The following is an 18833-nucleotide window of genomic DNA, read 5'->3' as shown; positions in this document are numbered from 1 at the left end:
GCCTGTAACCGAAAGGTTGGCGGTTTGAATATCCACGCCGACAAGGTGAAAAATCCATTAGGGTTGCCATTGAGCAACCCTAATTAACTATAGTTGACCCTGTAAAACAACATTTCACTGCAGCTATCCGGTGTATGTGACAATAAAACATATGTTGGTGCTGCTGGATAGTTGTCTGTGTTGAGGGGGCATTGTGTTAAGGTTTGTTGATAACATGTGACTAGTCTGTCTGGTGGAGTTGTTTTCTATAGTTTTCTCACGACTCTGTCTGGAGACCTATAGCATCACCATACATCCTGTGTTCACAAAGAGGGTCTGTTCACAGGGCTGGCTCGGTGCCGGAGACATACACTCACACCCGAAAGTAAACAATCACAGTCAAGCACGCATGTAAGCACACAAAAACAAACACCAAATCCCATTTTTAGACATAAAAACATGCTCCACACATTCCAACTGACGGCAAACAAGCTCATCATATATTTACACACATTCACACACAAAACACACTCCCACTCAAATCTCATACACACCCTCTCTCCCACATAAACACCTCTGGAACGGAGATAATAACAGCTTGTTACTGGAATTTCTGCCATGTGAATTTGGCAGGGCCTGGCTGAATTTGGCTATGGTTTAAAACATCCTGGCAAGTCCAGGTCATAGTGAAATCTCTAGACGGGTGGGTGGCCAGGGAAGCAGTGGACGAGAAGCTTTTGAACTGGTGGTGTCTCTGTCATCTCAGCATTTGTGTCTGAGTGTGTGTGTCTGTTGGGTCCCACCTGAGCAACGAAAATGACATTTTCACCAAAAGCTCCCTAGAGGAGCTCAACGCCAGGCTATTAATCCAGTCTCTCTCTCTCTCACACACACACACACACACACACGTCTCTCTCGCCTGGGCTCTTTTGTCCCTCTCCATCTCCCTTCTTTCAGCCACCTCACACCCCCTCCCATCACCACGGCTCACCCTTGTCAACCCACACACTGAGCCCTCTGTTCTCTACTGTGTGTGAGAAAAAGAGAGGAGAGGGGGAGCACAGGAGGGGGAAGAGAGAGGGGCCGACTGTGGAAAGAATGAGGGAAATGGGGAGAAATTAGAGGAGGAAGGAGATACCAAGTGTGCCTCAAAAAAGGGGTTTACAAGAAAGATTTTATGAGCCAGAAAGCTTGTGTGTGAAAAGGAAGCTTGTATAAAAGTGAGGAAGAGGGAAAGAAAGCTGGCAAAAGAAGAAAGGTGAGTAAAGAAGAGAAAGAAGGAGGGTAGAAGGAGACTTAAGGAAATTGAGAGGAAAGAGAGAAAGGGATGCTGGATTCCAAATATAGGCATTTCCATTGAAAAGGACCCATGAGTACCAATATGTGAAGTTCATAGGAACATATCAAATTGGGTATCAAATGAAATCTAAGAGTCCATATTTTGGGGAATTTAAGGCATACAATTGTTTTTCACCAATTTTCCAAAATGTGCCATAAGTTAAGGCATTGATTTCTGGATAAATAGATGAAGAAATAAAATCTACCAGAAAAAGTCTTAAAATGTATCAGAAATACATCAAAACACAATGTTGATGTGAAGGACCCCTACTAGAATTACCCCCACCCCCAACAAAAATCAGTAACATAATTACTGCAACTGAATTGGCTATAATTACCTAAATCTTCAGGAAATGTTGGTAATTAACAGAAAATCAAACAGAATTTAGGTAATTTCTACTTTTTTTTCTCCACCTTTATCTAACCAGGTAGGCAAGTTGAGAACAAGTTCTCATTTACAATTGCTTCTTAAAGAAAAACGAACAGGTCTGTGAGAGCCGGAATTCTTACTCTTTGGTAGGTGATCAAATACTTATGGTCATGCAATAAAATGCAAATGAATTACTTAAAAATCATACAAATGTGATTTTCTGGATTTTTGTTTTAGATTCCGTCTCTCACAGTTGAAGTGTACCTATGATAAAAAAATACAGACCTCTACATGCTTTGTAAGTAGGAAAGCCTGCAAAATCGGCAGTGTATCAAATACTTGTTCTCCCAACTGTATTAATGTATTATACCTGTGTCCATACATGAGTTTCTAATAGATAGGCCATATGGTTCAAGAGAAAATAGCCTACTCAACAGCATCTAATCAACGATGGCATTATTTTCTATTAACTCTTCCAACTGTGTTCACAACGGACACCAGTTTGACGTTTAAACATTGACACCAAATACAATGCCTATAGAATATCTTCACATTTTATTGTGTTACGAAGTGGGATTAAAATGGATTTAATTGTCATTTTTTGTCAACAATCTGCACAAAATAATCTGTAATGTCAAAGTGGACTAATAAATCAACAAAAAATACTAATATACCTTGATTAGATAAGTATTCACCTCCCCCCGAGTCAATACATGTTAGAAACACCTTTGGCACCAATTACAGCTGTTAGAGTCTTTCTGGGTAAAGCTCATAAAAGCTTTGCACACCTGCATTGTGCACTATTTGCCCATTATTCTTTTTAAAATTCTTCAAGCTCTGTCAAGTTGTTGGGGATCATGGCAAGACAGCAATTTTCTAGTATTGCCATAGATTTTCAAGCATTGCCATAGATTTTCAAGCAGATTCAAGTCAAAAATGTAACTTGGCCAATCAGTAACATTCACTGCCTTCATGGTAAGCAACTCCAGTGTAGATTTGGCTTTGTGTTGCAGGTTATTATCCTGATGAAAGGTGAATTGCTCTTCCAGTGTCTGGCTTAAAGCAGACTGAAGCAGGTTTTCCTCAAGTATTCTTTTCATCATAGATCAATTTTTCATCATAAAAAACTCCCCAGTCTTTGCCGATTATCAATAAGTGCATCGATGACGTCGTCCCCACAGTGACCGTACCTACATATCCCAACCAGAAGCCATGGACTACAGGCAACATCTGCACCAAGCTAAAGGCTAGAGCTGCCACTTTCAAGGAGCGGGACACTAATCCGGACGCTTATAAGAAATCCCACTATGCCCTCAGACGAACCATCAAACACAGGACTAAGATTGTATCCTACTACACTGGCTCTGACATTTGTTGGATGTGGCAGGGTTTGCAGACTATTACGGACTACAAAAGGGAAACCCAGCCTTTAGCTGCCCAGTGATGGGAGCCAACCAGACGGGATAAATGCCTTTTATGCTCGCTTTGAGACCAGCAACACTGAAGCATGCAGGAGAGCACCAGCTGTTTTGGATGACAGTGTGATCATGCTCTCCGTAGCCAATGTGAGCAAAACCTTTAAACAGGTCAACATTCACAAGGCCGGATGGATTACCAGGACGTGTACTCTGAGCATGCATGGAGCAACTGGCAAGTGTCTTCAACTACATTTTCAACCTCTCCCTGACCGAGTCTGTAATACCTACATGTTTCAAGCAGACCACCATAATCCCTGTGCCCAAGAAAGTGAACGCAACCTGCGTGTGTTGCGTTCAACACCATAGTGCCTACAATGCTCATCACTAAGCTAAGGACCCTGGGACTAAATACCTCCCTCTGCAACTGGATCCTGGACTTCCTGACAGGCCGCCCCCAGGTGGTAAGGGTAGGCAATAACACATTTGCCACGCTGATCCTCAACGCAGGGGCCTCTCAGGGGTGCGTGCTTAGTCCCCTTCTGTACTCCCTGTTGACTGCATGGCCAAGTACGACTCCAACACCATCATCAAGTTCGCGGACAACAAATTCTACCGAATGTGGAAACCTTTCTTTATCTATTTCGAGAGTGAAATTTCCCTCTACTCCACAGTAAACTCCCTACCTAAGCTTTGTTTTTAATTGATCTACCTTTGTGAGTGTTTAACATTAGCCTGTCTTATTATTATATTTTTTCTATTCGTTTTGAAGACTAGCCATGTTTTTTTAGTGCACTTTGTTGTTTCTAATGTAAGTTTTGTTATGAAAGTATTACTTAAGTATTTAAGATTTTTTTTGAATAGGCATATACATTCCTACCTCATTCAAAAAGCATGTTCCCATGGTATATTGAATATATAAAATCCCATGTGCAATGTACTGTAATTCAAGCATTGTTTACTGTAATTGAAAAAAAAAAATAGAGTTTAAAAAAAATATTTAAAAGTTTGCTGACAACAACAGTGATAGGCCTGATCAGCAAAGATGAGACAGCCTATAGGGAGGAGGTCAGAGACCTGGCAATGTGGTGCCAGGACAACAATCTCTCCCTCAACGTGAGCAAGACAAAGGAGATGATTGTGGACTACAGGAAAAGGAGGGTCGAACACGCCCCCCTTCATATTTACGGGTTTGTAATGGAGCGGGTTGAGAGTTTCAAGTTCCTTGGTGTCCACATCAACAAACTATCATGGTCCAAACACACCGTGAAGACGCCTCACAAGTCCTCAACTGGCAGCTTCATTAAATAGTACCCACAAAACACCAGTCTCAACGTCAACAGTGAAGAGGCTACTCCGAGATGCTGGTCTTCTAGGCAGAGTTCCTCTGTCCAGTGTGTGATCTTTTGCCCATCTTAATATTTTATTTTTATTGGCCAGTCTGAGATGTCTTTTTCTTTGCAACTCTGCCTAGTAGGCCAGCATCCCGGAGTCGCATCTCCACTGTTGATGTTGAGACTGGTGTTTTGCGGGTACTATTTAATGAAGCTGCCAGTTGAGGACTTGTGAGCTGTCGGTTTCTCAAACTAGACACTAATGTCTAGACACTAGACACTAAAAAACTAGTACTAGACACTAAAAACTATAACTAGACACTAAAAAATCTGCCGTTTCCAGCTACAATAGTCATTAACATTGTCTACACTGTATTTCTGATCAATTTGATGTTATTTTAAAATGGACAAAAAGTGTTTTTCTTTTAAAAACAAGGACATTTCTAAGTGACCTCAAAGTTCTGAACGGTAGTGTACATGTACAAATTACCTCGACTAACCTGTACCTCACACATTGACTCGGTACTGGTACCCCCTGTATATAGCCTCACTATTGTTATTTTATTGTGTTACTTTAAATTATTTTTTACTTCAGTTTATTTAGTAAATATTTTCCAAACTCTATTTTCTTAACTGCATTATGGGTTAAGGGCTTGTAAGTAAGCATTTCATGGTAAGGTCTACTACACCAGTTGTATTCGGTGCATGTGACAAATAAACATATCATTTGATTTCATGCAGTCACCACCATGCTTGAAAATATGGAGGCAGTTACTCAGTGATGTGTTGTGTTGGATTTGCCCCTAACACAAGGCTTTGCATTTAGGCCAAAAAGTGTGTTGTCTTGCCATGTTTTTTGTAGTATTATTTCAGTGCCGTGTTGCATACATATGCATGTTTTGTAATATTTTTATTCCGTATATTTTTTATTCTTCTTTTCACTCTGTCATTTACGTCATTATTGTGGAGTTAATACAATGTTGTTGATCCATCCTCAGTTTTCTCCCATCACAGCCATTGAACTCTGTTTTAAAACTTCTCATGAGCTTAGTTCAACTGTTACACCCCATCAGAACCCAAAATAGATGCTTGTTTTACTCCAATGTTTGTTTTCAGACACAGTATAGCCTAAAAAAATGCTTAGAAGTATAATATTGATATCATGGCTGGTCAGTCCTTGGATCCATAGCTCTGGCTATGAATTTGAGAGTGGTTACATTTTTCCAACCTCATCCCTAACACTTTATTGTTTCAACTGCTGATTGCCACTTTAAAGATATATTCAATGTCTGATTTGTTATTGTTACCCATCTACCAATCATTGCTCTTCTTTATGAGGTTTTATGAAGCTCATTGGTCTTTGTAGTTGAATCTGTGCTTGAAATTCAATACTTGACTGAGGGACCGTACAGATGTACAGTATCTATGGGGGACAGAGGCGGGGGTAGTCATTCAAAAATCATGTCAACCCCTATTAATGTATAGAGTCCACAGATCTTATGTGATTTGTCACGCCAAATTGTACTTCTGAACTAATTTGGGCTTGCCTTAACAAAGGGGGAGAATACTTATGCAACAACTATATTTTAGTTATTTAGTTTATTACATTTGTAAAAAATTTAATATATAAAAAAATAATCTAAACAATATTCACTGTGACACCATGGAGTATTTTTTTTTACAACTAAATATTATATTTCCATTCCACTTTAAAATGCAACAAAATGCCCCCAAAAAGTGGGTGTAGACACTAATGTACAGTGCCCTATTGACCTAGTAAAAATAAATAGGTGTAGAAAAAGAAAAGGGGATTTCATGTTGAAACCCTTACATTAAACACCATTGGAATTCACTAAGTTGATGGTTTATCTTTAGGTTAAAGTTTTTAAGCTTTGTCATTCTATATTTTTGTATCTTTTTTAATGATTTCACATATGTTACATGTAATAAGTCCACACAGAGGACCAGAGTGTGTTACAGAACCCTGTGACAATCTGATGTGCCCAAAAGGGCCACTAGATGTATTGTGATAGATTACATCAAATCTTTGAAAGATGCCAAAATTCTGGTAGTTTACTGGTAAGCTTCAAAATGTTCCAATAATATACCATCCCATTGCAATCCTAGCTACAATGGGAAATCAAAATGCTCACAAACCACAGTTGGGTCACCTGCCTCTATCTCCAGTTAATGTCACCTCTCCCAGCTCCTACTGACACCTACCCATGAGCCCCCTCGCTTTCCATTTACTTTAACCAGCATCCTCACCCATTGAGCACCGACCAACACCGGATGTCCATGGATGTTAAAAAGTAGTTTGGTCAGTTCACCAGGGCCTTGATGTTAACATCCACAGACTGTACAGTGACTAGAGCACCGTAGAGTGCATTATAATAGTGAGTAGAGCACCGTAGAGTGCATTATAATAGTGAGTAGAGCACAGTACAGTAGTAACTAGAGCACCGTAGAGTACATTATAATAGTGAGTAGAGCACAGTACAGTAGTAACTAGAGCACCGTAGAGTACATTATAATAGTGAGTAGAGCACAGTACAGTAGTAACTAGAGCACCGTAGAGTACATTATAATAGTGACTATAGCACCGTAGAGTACATTATAATAGTGAGTAGAGCACAGTACAGTAGTAACTAGAGCACCGTAGAGTACATTATAATAGTGACTAGAGCACCGTAGAGTACATTATAATAGTGAGTAGAGCACCGTAGAGTACATTATAATAGTGAGTGATACATGAGGAGAATGCATTTTTCCTCATTATTATGAATTTCTGTGTAGTACAGACCAGGGACACATGATGTAATTCCGTTACTGTAATTCCGTTACCAGGTGTAAATCCACTTCACTTCAATAACCAAAAGAGATTTTTCAAAGTGAAGGTGTCATGTCATAGCTGACACCCCATTCTCTCTGCAGACATCTTTGAATCTTAAGTCGGAGCGGATATTTAACAGAGTTTTTGGAAAAACGTGGTCACCTGAGGGAGATTTCATCATAATTCCTTTAACAAAGTTTCCATCTGCAGTGGAAATTGTTAAAAGTAGTCCTTGTGCATATACACTGAACAAAAATACAAACACAACATGTAAAGTGTTGGTCCACATGAGCTGAAATAAAAGATCCAAGAAAAGTTCCATACGCACAAAAAGCTTATTTCTCTCAAATTTTTTGCACACATTTGTTTACATCCCCGCTAGTGAGCATTTCTCCTTTGCCAAGATAATCCACCCACCTGACAGGTGTGGCATATGAAGAAGCTGATTAAACAGAGGTGCACCTTGTGCTGGGGCCAATAAAATGTGCATTCTGTTCACATAACAAAGCCACAGATGTCTCAAGTTTTGAGGACTTGTGCAATTGGCATGCTGACTGCAGGAATGTCCACCAAAACTGTTGCGAGAATTTCTCTACCATAAGCCACCTCCGTCGTTTTAGAGAATTTGGTAGCGCGTCCAACCGGCCTCAAAACCGCAGACCACATGTACGGTGCCGTGTGGCTTGCTGATGTCAACGTTGTGAACAAAGTGTCCCATGGTGGCGGTGGGGTTATGGTGTGGGCAGGGATAAGCTATGGACAACAAACACAATTGCATTTTATCGATGGCAATTTGAATGCACAGAAATCCTGTAACGAGATCCTGAGGCTCATTGTGAAGCCCATTTTTTTTTAAGGTATCTGTGACCAACAGATGCATATCTGTATTCCCAGTCATGTGAAATCCATAGATTAGGGCCTAATGAATTCATTTCAATTGACTGATTTCCTTATATGAACTGTAACTCAGTAAAATCTTTGAAATTGTGGCATTTATATGTTTGTTCAATATAGTTGTATAGTTTTTTCAACTTTAAAATCAATGTTTTTAAATCAAGTGAACAAAAAAATTATTCAAAGTGTAATCCTGTTACTGTGGAATTCAGTGGCGGTTGGTGCCATTTTAGATTAGGGAGGACAATATATATATTTTTAGGATTATGGCTTTATTTCTATTACAGCATATTGGATGAATTATTCATATTCCATTAACCCAGCTCAATGTAATGTTGATAGATTTAGGCTACTACATTTTCCCTACACCCATCATGAGGTTGCTACAACGTAGCCTACGAATTAAAGTTTACAATGTAGGTGCACAGGTCGAGAGATTTTTTTTTAAATAATCAAAATGACAGACAGTGAGACATTCAATACCGCTTTACACATTCTTGCCTGCATCTAGCTGATCTAGGGTATAATCATTAGTCCAAATTGTTGCTCATTCAGGTATGTTTATCCCCATTTTGTTCCGTTTACTTCTGTTTAAGAAGCGTTTGTCAACACAATTAGCAAAACGAATACACCCTTGTTCATCCACAAACACGGTTCACGTTCAGCCACATACAAACAACATGATCACCTTGCTCCTTGTATAATTCCTTCTCAAATCTACGTGCTATCCTTCTCTCACCTTTCCCCTTCACTTGTGGACTTCAGTGCACAACAACAGCTGTCACTGACCAGACAAAAAAAAAACTTTCCAACCCAAACCTTCATACCATAACCGCTACACACAGCCTACATCGTTGTCACCACATTAGCTAACGTCATAGTCAACATAGTGACTAAAACTAACATGTTAGTAAACTCGCTACAATCATTCAGTAGTGTACAGCAAGCAGTTTAGCAGTTAAACCAGCAAGGCCCAGTTGACAATACATTACTATAACCAAAAGCTTACCTTGACTTGCAGTGTTGGATAGCCATAGCTAACATAGTATCCATCTCTGTTTGAGCTGGTGTTTGAGTAAGCTAAACCAGCTAGCTGCATTTGTTAGCTAAGTAAGTGAAAAAATTTTTTTTTTTAGCTAGCTCTCTCTCGCTTCTCCTTCATTTTTTAAGAAACTAATTTGTTAAAAACTGTTCAACTATTGTCTTTCTCTCTCTCTTTGAGTTAGCTACTCACCACATTTTATGCACTGACGTGCTAGCTACAGTGCCTTGCGAAAGTATTCGGGCCCCCTTGAACTTTGCGACCTTTTGCCACATTTCAGGCTTCAAACATAAAGATATAAAACTGTATTTTTTTGTGAAGAATCAACAAGTGGGACACAATCATGAAGTGGAACGACATTTATTGGATATTTCAAACTTTTTTAACAAATCAAAAACTGAAAAATTGGGCGTGCAAAATTATTCAGCCCCCTTAAGTTAATACTTTGTAGCGCCACCTTTTGCTGCGATTACAGCTGTAAGTCGCTTGGGGTATGTCTCTATCAGTTTTGCACATCGAGAGACTGACATTTTTTCCCATTCCTCCTTGCAAAACAGCTCGAGCTCAGTGAGGTTGGATGGAGAGCATTTGTGAACAGCAGTTTTCAGTTCTTTCCACAGATTCTCGATTGGATTCAGGTCTGGACTTTGACTTGGCCATTCTAACACCTGGATATGTTTATTTTTGAACCATTCCATTGTAGATTTTGCTTTATGTTTTGGATCATTGTCTTGTTGGAAGACAAATCTCCGTCCCAGTCTCAGGTCTTTTGCAGACTCCATCAGGTTTTCTTCCAGAATGGTCCTGTATTTGGCTCCATCCATCTTCCCATCAATTTTAACCATCTTCCCTGTCCCTGCTGAAGAAAAGCAGGCCCAAACCATGATGCTGCCACCACCATGTTTGACAGTGGGGATGGTGTGTTCAGCTGTGTTGCTTTTACGCCAAACATAACGTTTTGCATTGTTGCCAAAAAGTTCCATTTTGGTTTCATCTGACCAGAGCACCTTCTTCCACGTTTGGTGTGTCTCCCAGGTGGCTTGTGGCAAACTTTAAACGACACTTTTTATGGATATCTTTAAGAAATGGCTTTCTTCTTGCCACTCTTCCATAAAGGCCAGATTTGTGCAATATACGACTGATTGTTGTCCTATGGACAGTCTCCCACCTCAGCTGTAGATCTCTGCAGTTCATCCAGAGTGATCATGGGCCTCTTGGTTGCATCTCTGATCAGTCTTCTCCTTGTATGAGCTGAAAGTTTAGAGGGACGGCCAGGTCTTGGTAGATTTGCAGTGGTCTGATACTCCTTCCATTTCAATATTATCGCTTGCACAGTGCTCCTTGGGATGTTTAAAGCTTGGGAAATATTTTTGTATCCAAATCCGGCTTTAAACTTCTTCACAACAATATCTCGGTCCTGTCTGGTGTGTTCCTTGTTCTTCATGATGCTCTCTGCGCTTTTAACGGACCTCTGAGACTATCACAGTGCAGGTGCATTTATACGGAGACTTGATTACACACAGGTGGATTGTATTTATCATCATTAGTCATTTAGGTCAACATTGGATCATTCAGAGATCCTCACTGAACTTCTGGAGAGAGTTTGCTGCACTGAAAGTAAAGGGGCTGAATAATTTTGCACGCCCAATTTTTCAGTTTTTGATTTGTTAAAGTTTGAAATATCCAATAAATGTCGTTCCACTTCATGATTGTGTCCCACTTGTTGTTGATTCTTCACAAAAAAATACAGTTTTATATCTTTATGTTTGAAGCCTGAAATGTGGCAAAAGGTCGCAAAGTTCAAGGGGGCCGAATACTTTCGCAAGGCACTGTAGCTTATGCTTTCAGTTCTAGATTCATTCTCTGATCCTTTGATTGGGTGTACAACATGACCGTTCATGCTGCAAGAGCTCCAATAGATTGGAGGACGTCCTCTGGAAGTTGGAATAATTATTGTGTAAGTCTATGGAAGGGGGTGAGAACCATGAGCCTCCTAGGTTTTATATTGTACCCCAGAGGAGGACAGAAACTAGCTGTCCTCCAGCTACACCATGGTGTTGCCCCAGAGAGTGCTATTGAGGCTACTGTCGAACTTCACTGCAAAACAGTGTTTTAATAAATTATTTGGCGACGTGAATATATTTAATGGTTTTAATGTTTGTCCTCCCCTTCCTCTGCTGAGGAGCCACCACTGGTGAAAATGCCCGTACACTACAAGAATAAACATGAGAGGACAGAGTGTGTAGATCTCATGTAAAGTGGAAAGGATTATCCTAATATGATTACCAAGGCACCATCTCTGTTAACAAGTCATTACATTAGCTAAATACTATACTATACAATCTGGACCCTCTCTTTCTAAAATTATCTTCCGAAATTGTTGCAACCCCTATCTATACCCGGCTAGACAATCTGGACCCTCTCTTTCTAAAATGATCTGCCGAAATTGTTGCAACCCCTATTACTAGCATGTTCAACCTCTCTTTCGTATCGTCTAAGATCCCTAAAGATTGGAAAGCTGTCGCTGTCATCCCCCTCTTCAAAGGGGATGACACTCTAGGCCCAAACTGCTACAGACCTACAGTATATCTATCCTACCCTGCCTTTCTAAGGTCTTCGAAAGCCAAGTGAACAAACAGATTACCGACCATTTCGAATCCCACCGTACCTTCTCCGCTATGCAATCTGGTTTCAGAGCTGGTCTCAGAGCTGGTCATGGGTGCACCTCAGCCACACTCAAGGTCCTAAACGACATCATAACCGCCATCGATGAGACATTACTGTGTAGCCGTATTCATCGACCTGGCCAAGGCTTTCGACCCTGTCAATCACCACAATCTTATTGGCAGACTCGACAGCCTTTGTTTCTCAAATGATTGCCTCGCCTGGTTTACCAACTACTCTCTGATAGAGTTCAGTGTGTCAAATCGGAGGGCCTGTTGTCCGGACCTCTGGCAGTCTCTATGGGGGTGCCACAGGGTTCAATTCTCGGGCAGACTCTCTTCTCTGTATACATCAATGATGTCGCTCTTGCTGCTGGTGATTCTTCCTAAGTATACTTCTGGCCCCTCTTTGGACACTGTGTTAACTAACCTCCAGACGAGTTTCAATGCCATACAACTCTCCTTCTGTGGCCTCCAACTGCTCTTAAATGCAAGTAAAACTAAATGCATGCTATTCAATCGATCACTGCCGCACCTGCCCGCCCGTCCAGCATTACTACTCTGGACAGCTCGGACTTAGAATATGTGGACAACTACAAATACCTAGGTGTCTGGTTAGACTGTAAACTCTCCTTCCAGACTCACATTAAGCATCTCCAATCCAAAATTAAATCTAGAATCGGCTTCCTATATCGCAACAAAGCATCCTTCACTCATGCTGCCAAACATACCCTCGTAAAACTGACCATCCTACCGATCCTCAACTTCGGCGATGTCATCTATAAAATAGCCTCCAACACTCTGCTCAACAAATTGGATGCAGTCTATCACAGTGCCATTAGTTTCGTCATCAAAGCCCCATACACTACCCACCACTGCGACCTGTACGCTCTCGTTGGTTGACTCTCGTTTCATACCCTTCGCCAAACCCACTGGCTACAGGTTATCTACAAGTCTCTGCTAGGTAAAACCCCGCTCACTGGTCACCACAGCAGCACCCACTCGTAGCACGCGCTCCAGCAGGTATATCTCACTGGTCACCCCCAAAGCCAATTCCTCCTTTGGTCGCCTTTCCTTCCAGTTCTCTGCTGCCAATGACTGGAACGAACTGCAAAAATCACTGAGGCTGGAGACTCTTACCTCCCTCACTAGCTTTAAGCACCAGGTGTCAGAGCATCTCACAGATCACTGCACCTGTACATAGATCATCTGTAACCATTCCATCTACCTACCTCATCCCCATACTGTATTTATTTATCTTGCTCCTTTGCACCCCAGTATCTCTACTTGCACATTCATCTTCTGCACATCTACCATTCCAGTGTTTAATTGTTATATTGTAATTACTTCACCACCATGGCCTATTTATTGCCTTAACTCCCTTATTTTACCTCATTTGCACTCACTGTATGTAGACTTTTTGTTCTTTGTTTCTACTGTATTATTGACTGTATGTTTTGTTTATTCCAGGTGTAACCCTGTGGTGTTGTATGTGTCGAATTGCTATGCTTTATCTTGGCCAGGTCGCAGTTGCAAATGAGAACTTGTTCTCAACTAGCCTACCTGGTTAAATAAAGGTTAAATAAAATAAATATACCGTTCTGCCAATCAGGGCCCCGCGACTTCACTGGAAACTCCAGTTAGCCGAGCAGAGCAGAATTGATTCTTCACAGTGTGTTAAACCATATCACTACACCAGCCAGGTTTGAAATGTACCACTGCCCTTGTAGTCTCCTCCAAATGTAATATAAACTCTATAATCAGAGATAATCCAGCATTTTCTAGGGTCTGGTTCCAGTCAGATTAACACAGAGAGAGAAAGAGAAGAAGATTGTGGTTGCGTTGAATTTGTTCTGGAATTACATCCTCATATGGTCCAGGTGAGGCGGAATTTAATTTGCCACATACAGACAAATACCAACATCTAGCCTGGTTCCAGGTCTGTTTCTGCCGTCTTGCCAACTCCTACGGTCATTGGCGTAAGAATGACCGTATGAGTTGGCAAGACAGCACAAATAGATCTGGGTCCAGGCTACTAAGAACAGGAGGCTGATGAGAATCCAGGCCTAGCAGTCAATCGAGGTAAACAACCTTGGAAAGAGAAGAGTCATAATATTTTAGGATAGCTGGGTGGTTGGATACACTTATCCCTCATCCCTAAATCCTTTAATCTTTCAATCTATCCTCCTATCCAACTAATAGCCTCTAGGGCCGGGACGACACCAGTATCTCGATACTTGTTAGTATCATGGCAAGAAAACAACACACAAAGCGGATTTAACTTCTTTAGGAAAACACCAGTAATATTGCAAACATCATGTTGTCATCCAGAGTCACATGTATTTATTTTCCAAGCTATAGCACACAATATGCTACATACAGCAGGGTTTTAAAGGACCAAAGAGTTAGATCTGCTTAGTGTTTTCATTTTTGCCATGGAAAAAATATCATCACAGCCCAAATATCCTCCCATCCAGTTTGAATTATTAATCTCTCTAGCCACCTCTGTCCAACCACAAATCCAATCTCTCGACCTGTCACCCCTCTGCCCGTTAATTTATCCATCTAGCCATCCATCCAGCCATCCCCTTTACATCTCTCCATCCCCCACTCAGCCCAGTAGAGCCCCTGTGGATCAACAGTGTGAGGCCCACTCTGCCCCCCCCCCTCTTCACGGGCTGCCGTCCAGCCTCTGTCCTCGGTCCAGCTGAGCTCTCCAGCCCTCCCTTCCTCCCTCGATCCACACTGACTGTACTGCGGGGCTAAACTAATCAGCATGTGAGGCTTTAGCCATTAGACATTAGCCACTTTGATGTGATGCCCCTGGCCTCTGCTTCCGCCACAGGGAGGAGTAATGGTGCTTTAAAAGGAGGCCAAGCTACTGGGCTGGGCTGCTACTGGGCTGAGGGGTGGGGGTGTGCATGTGAGGGAAGATGCAGCCAGCAAATGGCTTAGGAGAGAGGTTGTGTGTGTGTCCCAGAAATGTTTATTTGTTTCAAGGAGAAGTGAGGGAGAGAAGAGGGAACATGTAGTGGGTTCTAACTAGTCCCCAATCTTCAGGCAGGTCCAGTGTTGATGCTAACACTAATGTCAATACTGAAGTTAAATCCCACTAGTTTGGCATAAAGCAGGGAACAGCAATGAAACTGATCCAAGATGGATGATTAAGGACGCTAGTTCTAATCTTTATTAATCTGTCCGTTTGGCTCTGCCTCACACTGAAACATCTGGCTCAAAGGCTCTGGAGGAGAGAACATGGTAGTAAGCAGTCAACCTAGCCACCTATCCAGTGAAATACCCAGGTACTGGAGGTCATGGGAGTCACACTTGACTTGGGAAGGTATAGTACCTATAGCAAGCATCAAATGTCAATCAAATGTGGCTAAGCTCTTCTCATAAAGAACTAAGACAAGTAATGCTTTGATAATGTGTAGCACAGACAGGCACACAATACAGCAGTACCTAGGCATTCAGAGGAGTAGGTACTGTCTGGCTGCACCTTTAAACCCTTGAGAGTCATGTCGAATTATAAGCATCATATTGTTTTCATTTCCAGCCTCTTGGAGTGCGCCTGCTACTCAACCGTCAGTGTGCGGGTCTCTATACACGCCTATAAAGCAGCTGACAGTGCAGTCAGAGGTATTCTATTACTTTTATTTGACCATGCTGGTCATCTATGCACATTTTAACATCTTGGCCATGTTCTGTTATAATCTCCACCCGGCACAGCCAGAAGAGGACTGGCCACGCCTCATAGCCTGGTTCCTCTCTACTTTTCTTCCTAGGGAGTTTTTCCTAGCCACCGTGCTTCTACACCTGCATTGCTTGCTGTTTGGGGTTTTAGGCTGGGTTTCTGTACAGCACTTTGTGACATCAGCTGATGTAAGAAGGGCTATATATATATATATACACACATTTGACTGATATTCTGGAGATGTGTCAGATGCCTTGAGGCAAAGCAGACGCAGGCCAGGCGCTCCTCACTAAGGAATGGAGCTGTCCCGTTTAGGAGTATGTATGCTCCTAAACATACCCTCAGGCTGTCTATACATCTACAGTATATACAGTATTTAGGGTTGAACTTGACAACATGCACCACAGTCCTAATATGTACACAGTAGTACATATCATTTGATATTTACATTAAGCAGTACTTCATTATTTCAATAATGTCTATGAGGCTGTTTTTTTTCTTGACAAGGATTTCTGTTAGTGTGGAAGTCACAACTACCAGCCTACACAGACAGGGACTCCTAAATCCAGGGGAACAGGATTTGGCTGGTGTGGAAGTCACAACTACCAGCCTACACCGACAGGGACTCCTACATCCAGGTGAACAGGATTTGGCTGGTGTGGAGGAAACCCAGGACTTTCTGCTTATTTCCAAAAGAAACTAAGGTCACTAAACTGTTGAGGCAGGTGAGGCAGTTTACGTACTCACGTACACACTTATTGAGAATATATACGAAAATGTATTTAGGCTTTGTCCAGATAAGGGCTGGGTTGTGCTGTAGAATAAGAGTGACTGTATCAACTGTATCAACTAGTGGGCTTTACTCCAAACCCCTGAACTGGGAGCCCAGCCACTTTCTACTGTGTCCATTATTCTGCAAGCCCAAACCCAATAACCCATGTAGACATAACCACATCCTCATATCTACAGCTCATAGGCCTAACCATAAGGACAGAGGCTGCACAGTGAGAGAGATAGTGGCGACTCACACTAGGGAGCCTCAGTCTACAGAGTGAAATACATTACAAGTATTTATTAGGGAATGGGGTTGAACACGGTTATATGGGTTCAACGCCCTTATTTGGGTTCTACCAGATACTAAACTAACAACACTCCATCTAAAGTGGCATACACCACTGTTTACATGGCTGGCTTCTAGCTAAACAAATGTTAGCATTATTTCCCTTCCAAATAGGTCATTGGTACATCAACCAGTCCCAAGCTCCTCATGTTGTAGAGATTACACTAAAAACACTGCATTCTGACAAAGGATGCGGTTGCACTTTCAGATGGTCAGAAATCATATAATAATGTGGTGGCAGGTGTCTGTGAGATTAGGACAGAAGGGAAGGTATTTTTCCTTTCACATAGATGCGCGAACGCACACACTGGAAGAGAGGGGTAAAGAGAAAACTTCGACCTATTTCTCTGGACGAGAAAATGATAGCACTGTTAGGAGAGAGGACCTGAGCCACTGCATAGGATACACACACGTGTAGTGTTCCAATTAAGATCAGCCACATGAAAGACCATTGCAGCCTATTTGAAAAACAAACCTGCCGTTTGTAAACCATTGTTCAAAAACCAAAATCCATACATAATCAAAATAGTGACAAGCTTGAAAAGCACCTAACCCAGGTTATTTCAGAGGAAAATAGTCATTCATGTTTTTCTTTCGTTCATAGCCTCGTCAATGTCTAAAGAAACATTGTTTATAATATATCCTAAGTATTATGCATAATGTATCAAGGTGAGACCCAAATGCATACCTTCCAAACTGAAATCCAGTAGCACATACTCGTAAACGGTGTCGGTTTTGATCTCTACTTGTGGTCTCTTCAGAGTGGAGTAGATCTTCCCGGGGCTGCTGTCCTCCGGGTCTTCCAGTTTCCTCAATCCGCAGCCCATAGTGCTGTGGTGGGATATCCAGCTCAAACTGCCCGTGCACGGTGACGGGAAGAGCCCGCTCCGCTATGCAAACAGTTTTGTTCTTGCTATGAAGTTAACGGGATTACTCCATCCCCGGAGACGCTATTAATCCGTTTGAGTGCCACCGGATAATCACTGTTATTTTTTATTTTGGGGGGCAGTGAGAATATTATTTTTCTGTAAAAACTTATTTTGAAACGAAACGTGCGTCTGGAGCGTGCAGCTCTCGTTCCCTCTTGAAAAAAACTCACGGAAAAAAGTTACATTTGACAACTCCTCTGCGCGAGCGGCTACTTTGTTGCAAACGTCGATGAATTGTCAACAAATCCACTTTTGGTTTTATTTTCACCGATAAAACGATATCACGTGTAGCTTATCACCAGCACCGAATCGTCTAAACGAGAGTGGTTTCAGTAAAGCCGAATAATACGTCTGTGTGATTTAGAAAAGCCAAAGCAGCTTGCAGGAGACAGAAAAAATGGGAGGACCGAAGGAGAGGAGGTGATTTGGGCAGCAACAACATCCACTGATGTCTAACTGAGGAAGCTGTAGCCTAGCTCTATTTTTATGATATTCTGTCACACTTCATGTAGTTTAGGTCATAGATAATATAACATTGTTCAACCTCTATAGTTTAGGTTTGTTCTGTTTAGTGCAAAGAAAATACACTGTAACCCTACTACTGCAGGGCAGGGTAACCTTTTCAGGTTATATGGAGTTCCTTATATAATTAGACCATACTTTTGTATGAATTTACAACCCCAGTAACGTTAGATCATATTGAGGGCATTGGTATAATTCAAAGCCACCGGAGCCACTATATTCTCGGTAAAGTTCAAATAGTTACTGTAAGTAATTGGAGTTACAAAGTGAATGACAGGATGTGTGACCAAGGTGTGTACCACTGCACCTGTTCAAAGGTTTATGGAGCAGATAGTTTCATTCACCTGTCATTTCCATTACCAACACTTTCTCTAAGTCAGTGACTGAAGTCCAAGGTCCATCTCTATAGTTATGGCCCATAACTCATATCTGCCTAATTATCTAAGACACAGGCATGTTGATGGGAAATGATGTAAATATATCACTAGCCACTTTAAACAATGCTACCTTATATAATGTTACTTACCCTACATTATTCATCTCATATGCATACGTATATACTGTACTCTATATCATCGACTGTATCCTTATGTAATACATGTATCACTAGCCACTTTAACTATGCCACTTTGTTTACATACTCATCTCATATGTATATACTGTACTCGATACCATCTACTGTATCTTGCCTATGCTGCTC

The 18833-nt window shown here is 41.5% G+C and overlaps 1 protein-coding gene across 2 annotated transcripts in view; it reads right to left on the bottom strand.

Annotated features, from left to right (window-relative positions):
- rftn2 (raftlin family member 2) overlaps positions 1–18091 on the bottom strand; it is a 35138-nt gene extending 17047 nt beyond the window's left edge. The window contains exon 1 of one of the 2 annotated variants that reach the window (XM_021597404.3): positions 17371–18091. In XM_021597404.3, the coding sequence (XP_021453079.3) occupies positions 17371–17509 (139 nt within the window). In that variant the 5' untranslated portion in view covers positions 17510–18091. The remainder of the gene's footprint in view (positions 1–17370) is intronic. The other variant, XM_021597403.3, reaches the window with a different exon arrangement.
- Positions 18092–18833: the final 742 nt, after the last annotated feature.

Source organism: Oncorhynchus mykiss, chromosome 3 (assembly GCF_057628025.1).
Source record: "Oncorhynchus mykiss isolate SJ-2025 chromosome 3, ASM5762802v1, whole genome shotgun sequence".
NCBI lineage: Eukaryota > Metazoa > Chordata > Actinopteri > Salmoniformes > Salmonidae > Oncorhynchus > Oncorhynchus mykiss.
Note: the sequence above shows the minus strand (reverse complement) of the source record. Positions and strands in the feature narration are given on the sequence as shown.